Source organism: Leiobunum rupestre, chromosome 1 (assembly GCF_980474605.1).
Source record: "Leiobunum rupestre chromosome 1, qqLeiRupe1.1.hap1, whole genome shotgun sequence".
NCBI lineage: Eukaryota > Metazoa > Arthropoda > Arachnida > Opiliones > Sclerosomatidae > Leiobunum > Leiobunum rupestre.
Window position 1 is genome coordinate 10459060 of NC_143384.1, and position 19966 is coordinate 10479025.

The 19966-nt window shown below is 38.7% G+C and overlaps 2 protein-coding genes across 2 annotated transcripts; both read right to left on the reverse strand.

Moving 5' to 3' along the window:
• Positions 1 to 15477: 15477 nt before the first annotated feature.
• Positions 15478 to 16071, reverse strand: LOC149961072 (baculoviral IAP repeat-containing protein 7-B-like). The gene has a single exon (XM_090154674.1). The coding sequence runs from the start codon at positions 16069 to 16071 to the stop codon at positions 15478 to 15480; it is 594 nt and encodes a 197-aa protein (XP_090010800.1).
• A 1460-nt stretch (positions 16072 to 17531) lies between these two features.
• LOC149961073 (uncharacterized protein F54H12.2-like) lies at positions 17532 to 18824 on the reverse strand. Its single transcript, XM_090154788.1, has one exon. It carries the CDS (start codon positions 18822 to 18824, stop codon positions 17532 to 17534), a length of 1293 nt encoding a protein of 430 aa, XP_090010914.1.
• Between the last annotated feature and the right edge of the window lie 1142 nt (positions 18825 to 19966).

Here is a 19966-nt window from a genome sequence, read left to right on the forward strand (position 1 = left end):
AAACCTTAACAGGATTCTCTCATTAGTGAGAAAAAGTGGAAAGCCGCTTCTTCAACTTTTTTTTAGCTAACGTGATTGCAACGGTCTTCTTATCACAGAACTTCAACTTATAAGCTCTCCAACTATTGAAAGTATCAAGAACATCGTATATATATATATATATATATATATATATATATATATATATATATATATATATATATATATATATAGAATTTTTGTTTATTGTATCATAAAACAGAATACAGTTATACCAACAAGTTATGATACAAGAGAGATAAACCGGTTATAGAAATTATAGCAGCAAAGCGAATACCAATTAGATTAAGAATTATTATTACGTTATTTGTCAGATCTAAAAGAAAAACAGTAACGGTGCATGGAAAATATACGACTTTTGAACATTAACAAAAGGCAGAGCGATAATTTAAAAAAAAGTTTAAAACAGAGTCATATGTATAAGTTAATCACGGCTATTTAAAAAGTTAATAACAATAATTCATTATAAAAGAGGAAAGGTAATTAAGATAAAATCTTTAAATGCATTTTAGATTTATATTCTTGTTTTTAAGTTTTGTCGTTGAGAATAGATCAACATTTAGTTGGTGATTATTAAACGTTTTCATGATACGAGCAAAAATTTGACTGCTGTGTTTAGAGGGATAAAAAATATTTGGTTCTCCAGTTCTTTTGGCTTTACAGTTAAAATTAATGTTTCCTAGTATTTCCGAGCAATCAATCTGTTTATTTTTAACCCGGTGGATAAATTTTATGTCATTAAAAATAAAGCATGAGTGTAAAGTATCTAACTACAGACGCTCTGGGGCTTCTTCGTATTTAAGTTTTTTAAACCCGTTATTCAATGTTTTGTATAGATAGTTGAATTTCTTTTGGGTTTGCTCTAACATTAATAAGCTGGATTTACAAGCATTGGTATATAAAAGTGAGCCGTATAATATGGCTGGTATAACCAATGTCAAAAAGCACAATGGAGATTTTAATTGCGTGGCTATGCGATAAGACGCAGCTAAACGTCTATTCGCTTTGGATTTAGCTTGATGTATGTGAAAAGTATAGAGGAGCTTACTATCTAGGTTCATTCCCAGGCCTTTGAAATTTTCGACCCTCGTTAAAAGAGTACCATTTAATTTATAAGGGAAGCGTACAGGATTGATCTTACAAGTAAACGTTACAACCACCGTTTTAGTTTCTGATAGGTATATTATTTTCATTGCACCAACTATCCAAGTTCAAAAGGTCATTATGAAGAGCTTTACATTCTGAGCTAGAATTTATTACGTTAGCCAACTTGTGGTCATCCGCTAATTGAAAAACCTAGAATCTCGGAGTAGTGCTGGAATGTCGTACGTTTACACGTTGAATAATAGGCGACCCATCGAGGACCCTTGGGGAACCCCGCAGTTGACACTATAAAATACATCAGTCAAAACTCCATTTATTTAAATATTATTTAACCTATTACTCAGATAATGACGTAACCAATCAATTAGGGGACCGAATAGGCCGTGTTGAGACAATTTATCCAAGGTTCGTAAAAATGCTAGCCGCACTATAAGGTTGGCTCACGCGGACGCGCTGGGCGCTGGTTGTGGGGGGAAAACCTTGGGGCGGGAAGAAGAGGCACGCCTCGAGCTTTTGACGTCACAAATTCCGAGAGAGAAGAAACAAGATCACCCCGTCCGAATCCACGCGACGGCCGCCGGCAACGCGAAAATCTCCGTTAGGCCTAATATTTTTGCGTCCATGGGAGTCCATGCAAACAAAGCCGCAGCACGATATGAAATAAACTTTTGGAACTCTGGAAGATAAAAGGTACGTTAAATAAATAATAAATAGAATATATAGTACAGAAATAAATATTTATTGCTAATTATTCCTCAGTTTAAAATATGTAATTGTTTGAGAACTGTAAAGGTATATAATTCCTTATATTAATCCCAGATAATACCTTTTTTTAACAAGTCTAAAACAATTCTTAGCTATATGAATCTCTAGGCTTAGCGTTAATGATTTTTATAATTATTTTTCAGGATAAATATGGAATAGTTTGAGCTATTTAAATTTTAATTAAATGCTAGAGTGTTCAAGACATTTCAGTAAAGAGAGCGACGCTCAACGAAGGGCGGATAAGAAAATGTTAGAAAATTTAAAACATACGAGTAATTAAAAATTGTAAAATAATAAGGTTGTTTAGAAGTGGCTTTGGCTATGATATCATTTGTAATAGCAGAGAGTGTAAAGATTATGAGAGGCGTCTCTTCCTATTCCCGTAACGTTAAAATTTCGTACAAGATTTTGAGAGCGCGCGCCCATAGGAGAGGTTACGTTACTATCCGACACACGATGTCGCTACTGGAAATTTTTTAAATTTTGTAAACATCCGGAAAGTTTTTCATCAGTCATGGCTGTTAAACCATGGGTTGGCCCATGGTTAAACATAGTTGAATGGTTGAATTATGCTAATTTAAAATTAATAAAATTCAATTCCATGAAAAATAAAGAAACGTAAGTACAAGAAAGAGGACTAATTATAATATTTTGATACTAAAACAATTATTTGTTTGATTAACCAAGGAAATTCATTGGAAATTTTATGAAATGGCCGAGGCTTAACGAGAACAGAGTGGTATAAATTAAAAAATACGAGGAAACATTGAAGTTGGTAAAATTAGATTAATGTTGTATTTTTAACAGTTTCCTATCTAATCTTTTCTGGGTTTTCATGTATTCATGGTTGAGATCTTGTTTTTTTAAGGGAACTATGTATGCAGAATTCTATGAAAAAAGATATCATGTTTTGGTATGCAGTTGCACATGGAGAATCTTCATAAGCTTTAAAATATTTATTGTCAATTCTTTGAATGATTAATCTCTCCAAACGTCCTTTAATATTTGTCATGTGCGATAAAAGCTTAAAACTGGTGTCAAATACTTCATTTGTCTCCGTTACAAATTTGAAGAAACTACCAGTTGGTACGATGAGGCTGCTGAGCAGCTGATAAGTAAAAGAGCAGATTTGTTGGGTCAACAATTGGATTGTAATTTTTGAGTTGACTTATGCAAGAAGAGCATTGAAGGTTTGAGTAGCAGCGGTGAATTAGATATCCTGAAATGTAACTAAGAACATTTTGTTTTAGCAGGTTTGGACTTCCAATAGAATTACAAAATTCTAAATTTTCATCGGAACATTGCCCCTGGCTTTGCGAGACTACAAGATTTTCAAAATTAGAATCCGGTGGTTTCAAGAGATTATTCACAGAGGCAGCCTTGTATGCAGCTCGAAATTGTTGTGGATTGGGATGATCACGGTTGCCTCCTTTCTGTCTTATAGATCCAAGAAAATTATCAACAAAATCTTGGCTAATCCTGTCCGTTAAGAAAAACTTAAAACCAAAATTATCCTTTAGATCTTCCCAGAGGAGTAGCAAGGCTAGAATAGAAATTACCATTTTCTGAAATTTCCAATGATGTAGAGTCATTAAGACTGAAAATTGTTGGCACAGCGGATGGTGTGAGCCTATTTTTAGTTCTAATATTCATGAAACTGGCATCAATGAAATGATTCGCGCAAATTCTATGGTTAACGTGTAAATATTCCGTAGTTTTATTTGTAAGCCCATCATTTACATTTTTCAGTCACAAAATAGAACTAAAATTTATATTAAGTTAATATGCCAATAAGCCTATCTAATGAAAATGCGAATTTACCAGTCTTTTTCCTATGGAAACTTATAAAAAGATAAACAAGGATTTCTTGTTTTCGATATTTCACAATTTAAAACGGAACAATATACCCCAGACACACTAAATTATTTAAAAACCTTGTAAAACTAGCATTAAAAATCTTGAAAGTTTTTGCGTCTCTTTTAAACCTAACATCGAAACGCACGCGCTGTGAGAACGGCGCGACTGGTGGCGCCATCGCTCTTACGGTAGTAGTGGACATTTTTGGGAAAAAAAGTTAGTACGCTTTTTTGAAAGAGAGACGCCTCTCATAATCTTTACACTCTCTGGTAATAGTTTTTAACAAAAAATATGTATGTTTTTAAACCATTTGAAATAAAATAAGTACAAATTAATTAATAATTTATTTCTTATGAATTTTAAATAAGTCTTACACATTTTATGTAGTTATCTAATGAAATTAAATAGAATGATAAGTAAAATAATAAAAATAAATATAAATTGTAATATAAAAGTAAATATAAATTGTAATAAAAAAATAATACAGTTAAAATTTATGTTTGTTTTATCATGGTTGTTCAAAAATAATCTGCGGAAGACAGACAATGAGAAACCGTAAATATCATCTTAGCCCTCCCGAATTACTAGCTCCTCAGAAGACTGGGGAATTTGTGACGTAGTACGTTCCTGCGCGCGCAGGGTTTTTCTCTCACGGCCAAAATGAGAGAGACTAACGTCGCGATCCGGCGAATGCGCCCCCGTTGCAATTTATCTATCAATCGAGGGCGCGAAACCCTATCGAAAGCCTTCGATAAATCTATATATATAGTGTCTACCTGACCTCCATTTTGAACCACCCGGTCAATGTAGTTAACAAAGTTGACAAGGTAGGTGTCTACAGATCTACCTTTAGCAAAACCATGCTGAGTTTCTGGAATGCTCAACTTAAACCAGTTATAGAAGTGTTTATGAGCGACGAAATCAACCACCATACAGAAGCCATTTAGTACCGTTATGGGACGGTTATTATATGGGTCACCACTGAAGCCTTTTTTAAAAACCGGAGAAATAACAGCTGTCTTCCAGGCCTTCGGAAAGGTACCAGATGACAGAGAAAGATTACAAATATATGCTAGTGGTTTTTATTAATATATCCTAACACCCTTTTATAATAAAGTTCTGAATTCCATCGCTCCCATATTTTGTGGTAGGCTTGAGTTTTCTAATGGCTTCGGTGACCACCAGACGGAAAAAGTTATTGGTTATGGATGTTGTCGGTGATGTATTGATGACAGGATTGGAGTTATCACTAGCTACGCTAGAAAAATGTTCGGCGAATGCTTTTGTGATGTCGTTACTGTCGGTAACGAAGTTATCGTTATCAACAAGTGTAATTGAGCAGTAATAATGGTTGAAATGATAGAATCGTTATAAGTCGCTATATCTCTAATAAGGAGCTTTTTTGACAGGATGCGTTGAGCATTAAACTTTTCGTGGTTAATAAGGGATGAGATACGTTTAAATTTCCTGTGAAATTTAAATTTAAATCAGTTCGGGGGAGAACCAGCTCGAAAATGTTTGTTTCGTTTGTGATCTGACAACATAATTTTTGTTTGACCTCTTTCAAATAGCTACATCTATACAGCGTATTATGTTTGTAGTATAAAATTGAACTGCGACATCTGGATTATCTAAACTTTAGAGGGCATTTCAGTCGATAGCTTCAATGTAACGATAGAGAGACAAATAATCAGCCTCTTTATAAAAATTGGTATTCTTGCAGTTCTTTGAGATATATTCAAGTGAACCGTAGTACTCTACTATAATTGCAGGATACAGGGGGTCTATCTTGACAACTGAACTGTAATTTTTTACAAGCACATTATCACAGTTCGTAAGACACAAGTCTAAAACGTTTCCCTGTGAATTGGGAATATCATATTTTTTAAATAAGTAGAATGCGCAGTTTCTCGCATCGAGATTTGACCAAGAGACTTTGGGTAGGTTGAAGTCTCCAAGAAATATTATGTCTCCTTGATAAGATAGTAGGGTAGATTTTACGTGCTCTTGGAGATGGGCGTATCATTCGACTGCAGTTGAAGGAGGTAAGTAAATATTTCCGACGAGAAGTTTTCGGTTATTTTTTATACTTATTTCTAGCCATACGGCTTCAAAATTACCCTCCAACTCTGGTCTCCGAATGCAGTGGACGCCCTTAGATATAGCTATAAGGGCGCCGCCGCCATGCGATTCACGATCAGATCTAAAGACTGGGTAGCCTTCCGGAAAAAAGTCAGAACTTGGTCGATCAGGTAACAATAAAGTTTCCGTCATGCAGTAAATCTGTACATTTTCTGAAACAACACTTCCAAATATTTCGTCAGCTTTCGTCAAAAGCCCCCGTACATTTTGATAGAAAATCGATATTGTATCGTTAATCCTACTTCATTTGCATTAGGATCCGTAGATTCTATAATACAAGGTTTTTTAGAGGAGTTATCTGCCATACTAGAGTAATCGAACTTCATACCCTCTTTTAAGTCGCCAAAAAACTCAGTTACTAAGCAATTGAGCGGGAAATTATTTTGGTTTAGTAGGATATCAAATTCGCCGCTGCTGAAAGTGACGTACAAGGATGAATAACCGGGAAATTTGGTTTTTACCTAGGAGGGGTTATACAATCACCGTCTCTGTCTGTCTGTCTGTGGGTGGGTTTGTCTGTCCGTGAGGCCTGCGAACGCGTTCGCATTTTCGTGGCAAAGGGTAATCATTGCGTAAGCAGTTTCTCGAAATTTCTGCGTTCGCAGTTTCTCGAAGGGTTTGCAAAACCACCTACGTGTGCCGGTGAGCGTTAACGGATTGATTTGCGGTTGGGTTTGGTTTGGATTGTCTTTTTCTCGTCAACGCTCACGGTCGCAACAGTTTTAATTCAGTTTGATTGGATATTTCATTATTGAAATGTTTATGAGTAGGTTCTGAATGTGCAGTTCGTGTTGTGAATGTTGTGGGTGTTGAGTTTGTTTTATGATGGTTGTGGATGTTGAGTTCGTGTTATGACGGTTGTGGGTGTTGAGTTTGTTGTGTTTGTGTGAAGATGGTTGTGGATGCTGAGTCTGTTGTGTTTGTGTGAAGATGGTTGTGGATGCTTAGTCTGTTGTGTTTGTATGGGCGTTTTCTCTCCAACTTCTTCTTAATGACTTTGGGACCGATCAAGTGCTGAGTGTTATGCAACCTCTCAACGTCCAATGGCAGGGTTTCCACCAATTGTACACGGTATTCGTCTTAATATCAATTTGCGATTCATTGGCGCCGGCCGGGAATCGAACCCGGGTCTGCCTCGTGCAAGAGATTTACTCTAACCACTCAGCCACCAACGCTTGCTAAGTTACGGTGTTTTTCAAAAAAACAGCTTTGGCGAATGTCCTTTACAAAGTTATAACGTTAGGTACTATAATTTATTTTACATCATTTTAAATATTTGAAAATTATATTAATCTTATATTTAATTAAATATTTATAAATTATATTAATCTTATATTTAATTAAATATTTATAAATTATATTAATCTTATATTTAATTAAATATTTATAGATTATATTAATCTTATATATAATTAAATATTTTAGTATTTTAATGTTAAATTTGATCGTGATCAGGAATTGAACTCGGGTCGCATTGTAACAATGCGGATAGTTCACCGCCGAGCCATTGACTTCCTTAGGGAAAATATTAAAGTAAAGGAACCATTATGATAAGTCGGGTTCTTTACTAAACGGATTAATACAATATCTGTATATATTGTTTATTGAACTTTGTTTTTATTATTTGGTATGGTTTTTTGCTTTGTTTTAAATTTTTGTTTAATTCTTAACAAAATTTCGTTAAAACACAAAAAGGAGTTCATTGTTACCTTTTAATAACGCTTAGAAAAAGGCTAATTATTTAAAACTCCCACGGAAACTATATCAAAGTAATAATATAGCGCCAACGTGTGGAGAACTGTCAATCAAACCGGGTAAAAAATATAATCTCTTCAATTTTTCTAAGTTTAGTCAAATCTCGACGGGTCAAAAAAACACAAAATAAAAGTATATAAGGCCGTTGCCGTCAATATTGAAGATAAAGTCTTTCTTAGTTCTTGGCTGTCAGACGAACTACTACAGGACGGGGTCCTGGTGTCGGTCAAACGTTATGAGGTAACTTTGCTGTTTTAATTAGTATGTTCGGTCTTCGGTCAAGAAAAGAGTTAAATTGTGTTTCGCGTTTGGAACAGTGCGTGTTTAAGACTGAAAGTGTTAAAGTAATTGTGAACTAACACAAGTCAGCTGTAAGATAAAATTGATTGTTATTATTTTTTGAATTGGAATAACCTAATTATACCCTTGAAATTATCAACTCAACCTGTGAAGCTAATTAAGTAGATTGGAAGTAATTAGTAGCGAACAGCTCTCAGCTGTTAATTAAGACAGTTTATAGTTAGGTAGTTTGAATTTAGTTAAAATTACTCAGTGTAATTTATGATATTTACTTAAGTGTAAGTGTGTTTTTGTTTATTTTTAATCACGATGAACTAAGACAAATCTAGTCTTAGACAAATGAGTACCAGTTCTGTACAATTACGTAGATGGGATATATATTGTTGGGTTATTGATGAAAGTTAAATTTAGAACGTTCCATAGACTGTTCTGAATAAAAATAAACATTTATAATTTAGTATAATTCTGGTTGCCATTTTATTTTCTAATCACTCGCCCACAACATTACAGTTCTGGCAATCCCGAATCAAATAAATTTTCGATATAACGGCAACGTAAAATTATTCTCGTAAATTTATCACGCGGCCTTAGGGAATATTCTTTTAACAAAATTTCGATAAACTATCGTTTAATTAAAATCGGCCCAATTCCGTTAAAATTATAAACCAAAAAGCGAACGGTCGTTATAATACCCTCTGTAGATATTTCTTTCATTAAAATTTGCTTCGTATTATATTCAACTTATAAACTTGTACTGTAAAAAGGGTTTAATTCAATTGTGCATTGTTATAGTACGTCTAACTCACTGTTGTAACTACTTAACTTATGATATTCTGAATAAATTAAAATATGTCGTTTCGTCTGAATTATTTTATTTATAATTAAAATTTTATACCGGGCGGGATAGAACTGGGATAACATTTTTAACAAATAACTCTACACTGGGTAATCTCGATAAATTAATACCACTAGGGACAATTCTTCCAAGGAGAGGTATATTTTGGCTTGTCAACTTGTTAAACGTATGCAGTGTACTGTTGTCAAAACGCTATCAGTCGGAAGGTAGTTTTTTAGTTCAACGTCGGATAAAGTGGGTGGAAGCCTAGTAACGAAGAGTAAAGTCCAAAAACAATTTTTTTTTTTAATTTTATATTTATTTATATATACAGGGTGTTACGGATAAGAGTACCGAAACTTTTATAATGTGTTCTATGGGTCAATACGAGTTGAAAATGTCTCATGAACCATGGTCCTAAAATGTACCGTTTAGGAGATACAAGCTTTCAAAATTTGACCTAAACACCGAAATTCACGCAAATGTGAAATCCTTATTATGCCTTGATCACAATTGTTGTCTTAAATGATCGGTTGTTTTTTAAAGATAAAGTGATAAAAGGATCGCCGAATATCAAAAGATCATTACAATATCGTGCGGAAGTATGCACCTCCATATTGTTAATTTACGAAGAAGCTTTAAAAACAAGACTTGTAATAATTTTCGACGTTTAACTGTAACCTAGTCGTGTTTGATAGTACAAAAACCAGCAGCACATAATTAATGGTATGCTTTTTATTTATCAAAACAGAACAATTATTGACATTGTTACACGTACCGTCCACATTATTTACAAGAGTTGTTCGAAATGCCCACCTTGAACTCTAATGCACAAACGACAACGTCGTACAAATGATTGACGAACGTTTTCCCAGATGTCTGGTGTGTTTCGAATTGTCTCACATGCATCGATTATACGCTGACGCAAGTCGTCGACATCTCGGACCTCTGTTTTATAAACTACGTCTTTCAGATGTCCCCAAAGATAGAAGTCACAAGCGTTCAAATCGGCAGATAGTGCTGGCCATGGAATAGTTCCTCCTCGTCCTATCCACCTTAAAGGAAATGTCGCATCGAGGTGGTCTCTCACGGCACGGCTGAAATGTGTTGGCACCGCATCGTGCAAAAACCACATCCGCTGTCTAGTCGCTAACGGAACATCTTCCAGAAGTTCTGGTAGGGCTCGTTGCAGAAATTCCAGGTACGACTCTCCATTCTATCTTGGCGGAAGGAAATAGTTCCCCACTAAGTTGTCTCCAAAAATGCCACACCAGACGTTTATTTTGAATTTTTCTTGCTGAGTTGCGACCGCAGTTCCGTGAGGGTTGTTTTGGCTCCACTGATGAGTATTGTGTAAGTTGAGAATACCATCTCGCGAGAAATTGGCCTCATCGCATGCTAAGATGACACTTGGGAACTGCGAAGCCCGACGATTGTACCAAGAAACTTTCCCTAACAGAAGACTACCGAATAGACGAACTTTCGAAAGTGTGGACCGGCGTTTACGAGACACTGGTCAACTTCAACCCTCTCGAGAAGGAGTGCGAAACGTTCCACTAATCGTAGAAGAACAGGTAATTATTTGAAATCTCTGTTTGCGCGATGTAGTTTATAACATAGTGTTTTCATTGAAAAAACCATCTGGAATGTTTCAGGTACTGACAATTTTCGATGATGACCCCAGCACAAGTACCCGTCAAGTTGGACGACAGCTGGGTGTTAATCACGTGATGGTCTGGAGAATTCTTCATGGTCATCATTATCACCCTTACAACTTACAGAAAGTTCAAGCCTTAAGCGAAGCCGACTATCCACACCACCGCAACTTCTGTCAGTGGATTGTGGACAAAGTGCAAGAAGATCCGCAGTTCCCAAGTGTCATCTTAGCATGCGATGAGGCCAATTTCTCGCGAGATGGTATTCTCAACTTACACAATACCCGTCAGTGGAGCCAAAACAACCCTCACGGAACTGTGGTCGCAGCTCACCAAGAAAAATTCAGCCTAAACGTCTGGTGTGGCATTGTTGGAGACAACTTAGTGGGACCCTATTTCCTTCCGCCAAGATTGAATGGAGAGTCGTACCTGGAATTTCTGCAACGAGCCCTCCCAAAGCTTCTGGAAAATGTTCCGTTAGCGACTAGACAGTGGATGTGGTTCTTGCACGATGGGGCGCCACCACATTTCAGCCGTGCAGTGAGAGACCACCTCGATGCGACATTTCCTTTAAGGTGGATTAGGACGAGGAGGAACTAATCCATGGCCAGCACGATCTCCCGATTTCAACGTTTGTGACTTCTATCTTTGGGGACATCTGAAAGACGTAGTTTATAAAACAGAGGTCCGAGATGTCGACGACTTGCGCCAGCGTATTATCGATGCATGTGAGACAATTCGAAACACACCAGACATCTGGGAAAACGTTCGTCACTCATTTGTACGACGTTGTCGTTTGTGCATTAGAGTTCAAGGTGGGCATTTCGAACAACTCTTGTAAATAATGTGGACGGTACGTGTAACAATGTCAATAATTGTTCTGTTTTGATAAATAAAAAGCATACCATTAATTATGTGCTGCTGGTTTTTGTACTATCAAACACGACTAGGTTACAGTTAAACGTCGAAAATTATTACAAGTCTTGTTTTTAAAGCTTCTTCGTAAATTCACAATCTGGAGGTGCATACTTCCGGACGAGATTGTTATGATCTTTTGATATTCGGCGATTCTTTTATCATTTTATCCCTAAAAAACAACCGATCATTTTAAGACAACAATTGTGATCAAGGTATAATAAGGATTTCACAATTGCGTGAATTTCGGTGTTTTTTAGGTCAAATTTTTAAAGCTTGTATCTCCTAAACGTTACATTTTAGTACCATGGTTTATGAGACATTTTCAACTCGTATTGACCCATAGAACACATTATAAAAGTTTCGGTACTCTTATCCGTAACACCCTGTATATATATATATTTATATCATACGATAATATAATAAACAAATTTGATAGAGACAATGAAATCTTTAATTTTATTGATAAATTAAATCTTTATAATGCTCAAGATGATTTTATTCAAAATAATTTTTTTAAACAATTTATTAAACTATTAAATACCACTTCTATTTACAATAAGATATCCTTTTAAAATAAAGGAACATTATCTCGTATCACTTTATTTTATACTTTGCAATTAGCTCTGGGGATTATTTATTATTTTAGGTCCATGACCAAAAGCCAACCCAAAAAGTCTTAATCTTTTTCGATTAAAAAAAATATGTACGTTTTTCAGACTTTTCTTAGTCAGGGTGGCGACCGATGTAGCACACCGGAGTAGATTAGGGGTCGGTCTTGGGTCGAAAGTCGTTTTAGGTCCATGACCAAAAGTCTTAATCTTAAAAAAAATATGTACATTTTTCAGACTTTACTTAGTCCGGTTAAATAAAATTTATTTGAAATGCCGTGATCGAAGAAATTACTAAAAATCTTTCTCTTCACAGCTTTCCACTTACTTATTTTTCTTTAATTCTTAAATACGACTCGTCTGGTTCTAACACCTTTAAGTAGTTTTTGGATTGAAAATAAGACTTATTACCAAGTCGGCCCACCGATGTTTTGGAGTACATGAACATTGAAAGTCGGCAGAAGTCGAACATACGACGTCGGGCTTACGCTAAATCAAGTAGGGCATTTCGACCATAAATTGTGCAGTAAGCCAACATTCACTGACTCCGCGAATTACTTCTGCCGCTGACGTCGGCCCGAAACCGATTTGCTACAGGGGCATATTTTCAATCCACCATCTAACGGAACCAATCGGGAAAAAAAGAGGTTTTTGGACGGAAAATAATTTAGTCTATTTTAGAGGAAAACGAGTGACTTATAGGAGGAAAAGACTTTAAAATGAGGGATTTTAGCTAATAATGATCGATTGACGTCACATTTTTGAAAGCACGTGGCTTGTTTTTGAACTTATACTTTCCTATGTCTTTAGTGTAAGGTTGACTTATAAAACATGCAATGTATTCTGGGTATTGGCACCTGACGGTGCCGCTCACTCACTGCGAGGCCGGACATAAGTTAATTTAAACTTATGAGACGTTTCCAAAATAGAATTAAACTTAGACGACGTACTCATTGAATAGATTAAATTAATGGGAACAGACTTCAGGAATTAGTTTCGTCATACTTTAATACACTAATTAAATAATTATACACACCAAAAAATAAAGTTAAACAACATTCTACATTTACTAACTTACACACTCAAACCTAACCCAGACTTTAAAAAGCTAACTTAATTAACTATTCTAAGCACATTGATTTACGTTCGAACTGGCTGGTTTCCAATTAAATTAAATTAAAATGATTTATACGGTACAGCATGAATGTTTATGAAGTTACTCCACTTGGTTCTTGGCACCACGGCCACGGCGTTACGAGTCTGGCGAGAGGATCCCATAGTTATCATGGTGTCGCGTATTTCACTTCCCTCGTGATGTATCCTCGTGACTATATTGTCTAGCTTTTCCAAGATTTGCCTCCTTTCGTCTCCCAAACTCTTCTGCCCTTTTTGGCGCGCAATCCTTGCTCCTCAAAGCTTTCCCGCCGTGATGTTTTTGTGATGCCAGCTAGATTGAACTAGAGAGAAATAGGCCTGGCCATAGATAAGCAAGATTATAGAGCGATTTTATAGATAAGCAGAAATATTATAGAGCGATTTTATAGATAAGCAGAAATATAGATAAGGTCTCGCATTTTTTATAGATAAGCAAAATTATGGAGCGATTTTTATAGAGCCACCGAATTTATAGATCCAAAATTATGGAGCCCTCTAACTTCACCTCATTTTATGGATACCTCCACTTACCTATCTTTTTTACCTAAAATGTATTGGAAAAAAATAACGAGACGAATATTATACTAAATCATTTTTTATTACACTTTTCTGTACATGTTTTAATAAAATAGGCTGTAAAATATTATTAATTAGGGAGATTCTCCTTTTAAAATGGAAATTATTTAATAAGGAATAGTTAGTTCGATCTTCTACATCGAGGAAAAAGAAAGTTACGGGAACGAGATCAAATTTTACGCGATGTCGAGCATGAATGATTTTAAAAAGACGTTCCCGCAATAATAGTTTTTTGCAAATTTGCAATCGGGAAATAGTCTCCCGTGTTCCAGAAAGGCATCGTCTTCCGCACCCCAATCTCCGATCTCACCACCGCAGAAAAAACACTTCACGTAGTCCGTAAAGTTTGTGTAGAAAAAACCCGCGTTGGTGAGTTCCATATGGCACGGCTTCTCTAGCGGGAAACTGGTGAAAGTCTTCAACCGCTCGTCCGCATACCTCATAGGGCCTAGTTGGGCATCGTAGGTCTCCTGTAGCTTCGCGAACTCGAGCTTGGCGTACTCGCACTCGGGGAACAAGGCGGTGTGGCAATGTAAGGGGTTAGATCCCAGCTCCCAATCCCGCACCAGACCGTCGCACCAGAAGCAGATAGTGATATCCTTATGCCCTACGAAGAAGAAGCCCGCCTGAGCCAGTTCGAGAGTGTCCATATATTCCACCGGGAACTTTTTAAAACTAGCGACTCGTTTCGCCAGGGTATTCATTTTTTTAGAGGAAGTTAAAAATTTAGTCTGACACCTTCGTAAACTAGCGATCGAATGATTCCTACCAAACTAAAATCCAGGGAGAAATCTCTAACTAGGGGGGGAGAGACCCCGAATGAAGGAATTTCTCAAACCGTGAGAAAGTTGGGGAAAAGAGAGAGATTCACGCGGCCTCCGAAACCTATTATCCAATTGTGCAAAAATGTTTGGTTTCCAGTCGTTTCCGTTTTTCACCCTCTAAAATGTCAACCACCTCTTTTAAAAAACAGTATACTATGGCTTTCTCGGCAGTCGAAGAATAAGGTGGCTGGTTAGTTTCTACAATATCCTCGTCAGCTATAAAATGAGCTACGTTTCCACATTCTTCCCCTAATAGAAATTTACAATGGGGGAAATATTTCCTATGCTCACCGAAAGGACTATCGCCTTTTTCCCAAGCCATAAGTTCACCCTCACACGCGAAGCATTTAACGGAATCTTTATAATTTAAATAATAAAACCCAGCCCGAGCTAAGGCTCTACCATCTACGATATTAACAGGGAATCCCTTGTTAAACGAACGAATTCTCTCAAGCTCATGGCGCATAGGATTTAGCTCCGTCTCATCCGTCTGCTCTTTATCGTCTATCGGCAGTGTTAGGACGGGGACATTCCCCGTATTCTCGTCATTTACGAATTTACATAAGCGATTCTGCTCGATATGTTTCAGCAACGGGACGTCATTAGTCATCCACCCCTTGACGACCCTCTCGCAAGAGAAGCACATGACGTTATCAGTGTGCCCGGTGTAGAAAAAACCAGCTTTCGCTAGCTCCCTCGCGTTTAGAAACTTACATGGAAACCCTCTGAAACTAGCGATTCTATTTTTCTCAAAATGCATCTTTTTTAACGGAAGCCGAGTAAAAATGGTGTCTATCACCTTCGTCCGCGACCGATCGAATGATCCTTAGAACCGAGGCGGGAGGGTAAATCCCTCTTTCCATCTCTCGCTGAGGGGTGAACGGCCCCCCCTAAAAATAGTCTATTATCACGCGGCCCCTCTCGAATTCCTCGGGATAAATCTATTATTCCCCGGGCATGTCTAGACCTCGTCCTTCATCTAAGACTTCGACTATTTCGTTTAAAGAATCGTATATTAATCGTGATTCGGGGTAAGTCGAATAATTCAGCTGGTTGTCCTTTTCTACGATATCCTCAGCGGCTATTAAATGCTTTACATTTCCACTTCTTGCCCTCGAAATAAGAAATTTACAATGAGGAAAATTTTCCCAATGTTCCTCGAACGGACTATCTTCCTTATCCCAGTTCATTAGTTCCCCAGAACAGGAAAAGCATTTTACGCAATCTTTGAAATTCGTAAAAAAAAAACCAGCTTTGGATAAATGCCTAGCTTCCCTTAAAGGATCAATCGGCAAACCTTCCTTATTATTAATATTATTCTTAATATAATTATTATTAAATCCTCTAGTAAAGGAACGAATTCGCGCGATCTCGTATCGCATCGGCTTTGACCCTTCAAGCTCCATCGACAGGGCTGGGACATCCCCCGAAAAATCATTTCTTATGAACGGACAAAAGTTACACTCTTTTTCGTGTCTTAGTAACGGGACGTCGTCGGCCGTCCAGTCCTTGACGACACGCTGACAGGAGAAACACATTACGCTGTCCCGGTGACCGACGTAGAAAAAACCCGCTTTCGCTAGCTCCCTCACGTTTAAAAACTTACAGGGAAAACTCTTGAAACTAGCGATTCTGTTTTTCTCAAAATTCATCTTAAGAAAAAAAGCGTCTACCTCTTACTTCTCCGACTTCGGGAATGACCCGGGGAATGATCCGGTACTAGACGACTAAAAAACCTCGACTTTCTCTTTCCCCCATCCCCCCTTACGAGTTTAGACGTGTATGTTGAAAAAATAAAAACATAAATTCGAACGAAACATTTATTAACGCAAAGGAAGATATTACAAAAAATGATAACACTGAATATAAGAAAAATGATACGAAATGAAAATACGCGCGCGAATTGAGAAAATTACGTAATGGTTTTTTAAAAACATAAGAGTTCGAAAAATAATTAATTGTTTTTTTATAAAGAAAAGTTTTAAAAGAATCCTTCGTCTTCCTCGAAGAGCGGCGAGGGAGCCGTCTGGTGATGGGTCTCCAACCACTTGGCGAAGCGGCAGGCCTTCTCCCGCGCACAGAGAAGCGTCGGGCTCCCTCGCCGATGAAACCGACACCGATAGTTCTGGCCGATGCTGATGTCCTTGGCCTTGGGGCAACCGATTTCCCCGAGTTCGATCACCTCTTGGGGGATGAGTTTCCTGAGGACGTGACATTTCTCCTCTCCCTTGCAGTAAACGAATTCGGAGTCCTCGGTTAAGGCCTTGAGCCGATGTTCTAGCTCGATGTAAGGGGTATCGCCGTGGTTCCAGAGGTAACCGTTGATATGGGTAAAGACCCATTGATTTTGCCGGGCTACGTGGTGAGAAAGACCGCTACCGTGGTACGGAGGTTTAACGAATAAACTTTTAACTAGGGGAAACTCCCCGACGAACGCGACGGCAACTTCTTTAACGACCGGTTCGTATTTCGCGCCGAGTAAGAATTCAAAATCGACAACTACCAGCGGTCTTTCCATGATGTTTCTGTTGGCTGATACCCCCTCTGACTCAAGGTAAGTTAAATCCGCTTCTTAAATAGGGTCTCCACGCGATTGTCATTACTCCATTGGTTCCTCGTGAACCTATCAGCGAAAGAGGTCAAACTCCGCCCCCTATAGCGATGTTCCAGATAGAGCACGCAGTATTGTCCGCAAACTTTGCTTCCCACGGCCTGTAGACGACGTCTATTGTAGAGTATTTTCGAGGAATGTTTTCTCAGGAACTTTTTTATCGTGGGGAGGGTCACCGGACGACCCGCCGAGTCAAAGTACCCGGCCCTCCTGAAAGCGTCTAGGTAAATAGCTACCCAATGAGTCCCGGGCCCGTCGTGAGGATCGAGGTTAACGACCAGGGAGGCGGGGAAGGAAGGGATATATTCGGGGAGTCTATCGGAAGCAAAGGCACCTTGATACCCGGGTAAATGCCCGATGATCTCGTTTATTTCTAACGTGTTCATTTTAATAATCAATCACCACGTTGCGGTCTTTGTCTATTTGCATTAAACTATGAAATTCCCCGTAAATAACGACCGAAACCGATTCAGTGAGCGGGGTTTCGAATCCCAACTCGATACGTAACTGTCCCCGTCTTACGGGGTTCCAATGAGAGTTGTCACTCGCGGAAAGATCAGGCGTGATATCAAAGGCATATAGAGTATAGCCCCTCGGATATTCTGAGTGCGATATACTATTCCCATCATCTTTAAAATGTATATTAGTCCCCGTAAACAAGGTGTAATATTCACGGGCAAATTGATTCTGGGAAAACTTGGGCTGGAGAGGTTTGCTCGGAACCGCGTCCGAATCAACGTAGAGAGATAAGAAATTTAACCCGAATGGTTGAAAGTTATAAGGATTTTTATGAAAATCGCCCGCGCAAGCCGTATGCGAGACTAGGCCGATAATAACGCGTTGAGGGAGCGGTCCCAGCCACACATTGTCGAGACTCGTATTTGAAACGCCGGTGAGCAGTACGTGGCTTTTCACTTCGGTTCGGGTAAAAGGGTACTTCGCTGTGGCGCCTAAGAGAGCGTTTTCGTGAGCCAGAATGATTTGAGGACTTATCTTGCATTTCCGTATTTCCAAAGTAGCGTCCGTTATAGCGATCTTAAAATTCCCCACGTTTAACGAGGGGTCTCCCATAAGGACAAAGGCCGTTTTACTCCTTGAAAGTCGGACTTTAATTTCCACCCCGCTTAGAAGGTATTTCGGAATGTTGAAAAGGTCGGCGTATATTGCCCCTACTAAGGAAATTTCCTTTGAATCCTTAATAGCTGCTTGACGAATCTTGCTCCCCGAGTTGGTAATTATATCGTCAAACTTTCCGGCAGCGTCTTTGGCGTAGAGACACGAAGTCAGGTGAGAAGTTTTAGCCTCGCCAGAATAGTTCAAGAGCGATTCTAAATAGGCTCGGTATGAATATCGACTTGCCGAGGGCGTGATTAAATTGTCGTTCAAGTAGATTTCAATTTGATCGAAGAGACTATGCATTAGGTTATTACAAGTTGATAATTTAACGTCGGGGTCTAAATTAGCCCCATTCTCCCGCGTTACTTTACATTTAACGTGAAGGAGACTCATCGCGAGATCCGTATACTCGGGGCTTTTAGGGATACAAAATTCAATCTGGGAATCATCTCGTAGCGTAGAGATCGGTCGATAGAAAGTTGGAGTCGCGCTTTCGACGCTAGTTTGCACGGGGGTGACCGAGAACAGGTCCAATTCCGATTTCAAGGCTTCAACTTTGTACATTTTGGTTCTTTTTTAGTTGAGGGAAAAAATGTCACGAACGTGTTTCGTGGACTTCCGACGAGCTACTGCCCCGATTCTGCGTTTAACGGTCCTTTTTCTAGTTTTCCTCCTGCTCGTTGTTTTCTTCTTCTTGCTTCTCGTTTTAGTTCTCCTACGCTTTTTCCGCCCCGAACCGCTTTGTCCGGTTATCCCTTCTAGAGCTTCACCGAAACGTTTCCTCGCCGAAGATTTTATATTCTCACCCGCCACGGCGTCATTGAGAATTTTACTGCCGACCCCCAACGCTTGTTTTCCTATATACTTCGCCCCTCTAACTAAAAGAGGGGAGGCCCAGCGGAAGAGCCCCGAGAACAGACTTCCGAGACCGTGCCCTTTCTGATAAGCCGCTCCTTGATAGAAATTAGACCCCCCAGTTTGCGCTTGATTAAGATAATAATTTCTATAGGGACAGGACCCCCGCGCGTCGAGGACATCCGGCTTAGGCATCTTGTTTCCGTAGATGTAGTTTAACCGTCAGAGACCCGAAGGCAAATGGCGCCGGTTTCCCCTGAGGGTTCATTATATGTACTTGGATCGTGTCGAAATAGCGTTTGGAGACTCGCACGTAATGAGGCACGTCATAAATTTTCCCGACGTTATCTCCGAACGAGCCTTCTACGGGGACAATCCTAACGAGAGGAACGAGAGTGTCACCCACCATTTGATCTTCGACGATATTAGTATAAACGTAAAGTTGAGGGGGGATTTGAAAGCCTATAAGGGCCGGCCTAGCGCCCCGGTAACCCCTTTCCAAAGATTGAATCCCGGGATCGAAGCCCAATGTCATGGCTAGACCAAAATGAAATTGCACTAGTACGTTATGACGAAAGGGGCTTATTCGAACTCGGCGAGTGATCTCGTTATATTGAAGAGACGTCTTCATATCTTTAATAATTTCGTTTATTATCTTAATTAAATGTTCGATGGAAGAATAGTACCCTATGGGTACCCTATAAACGTGGGAGGTCCCCCTGGGTCTTCTAGGCTGAGCCGCGCATTCGGCGATCTGAGCTTCACCCGTAAGAGTTTCTCCGTTTTTGGCGACATCGAAAATCTGCTCAGTTTTTTTCCCTTTCGGATTTTTTTCCCCGGCGTGGTAATTT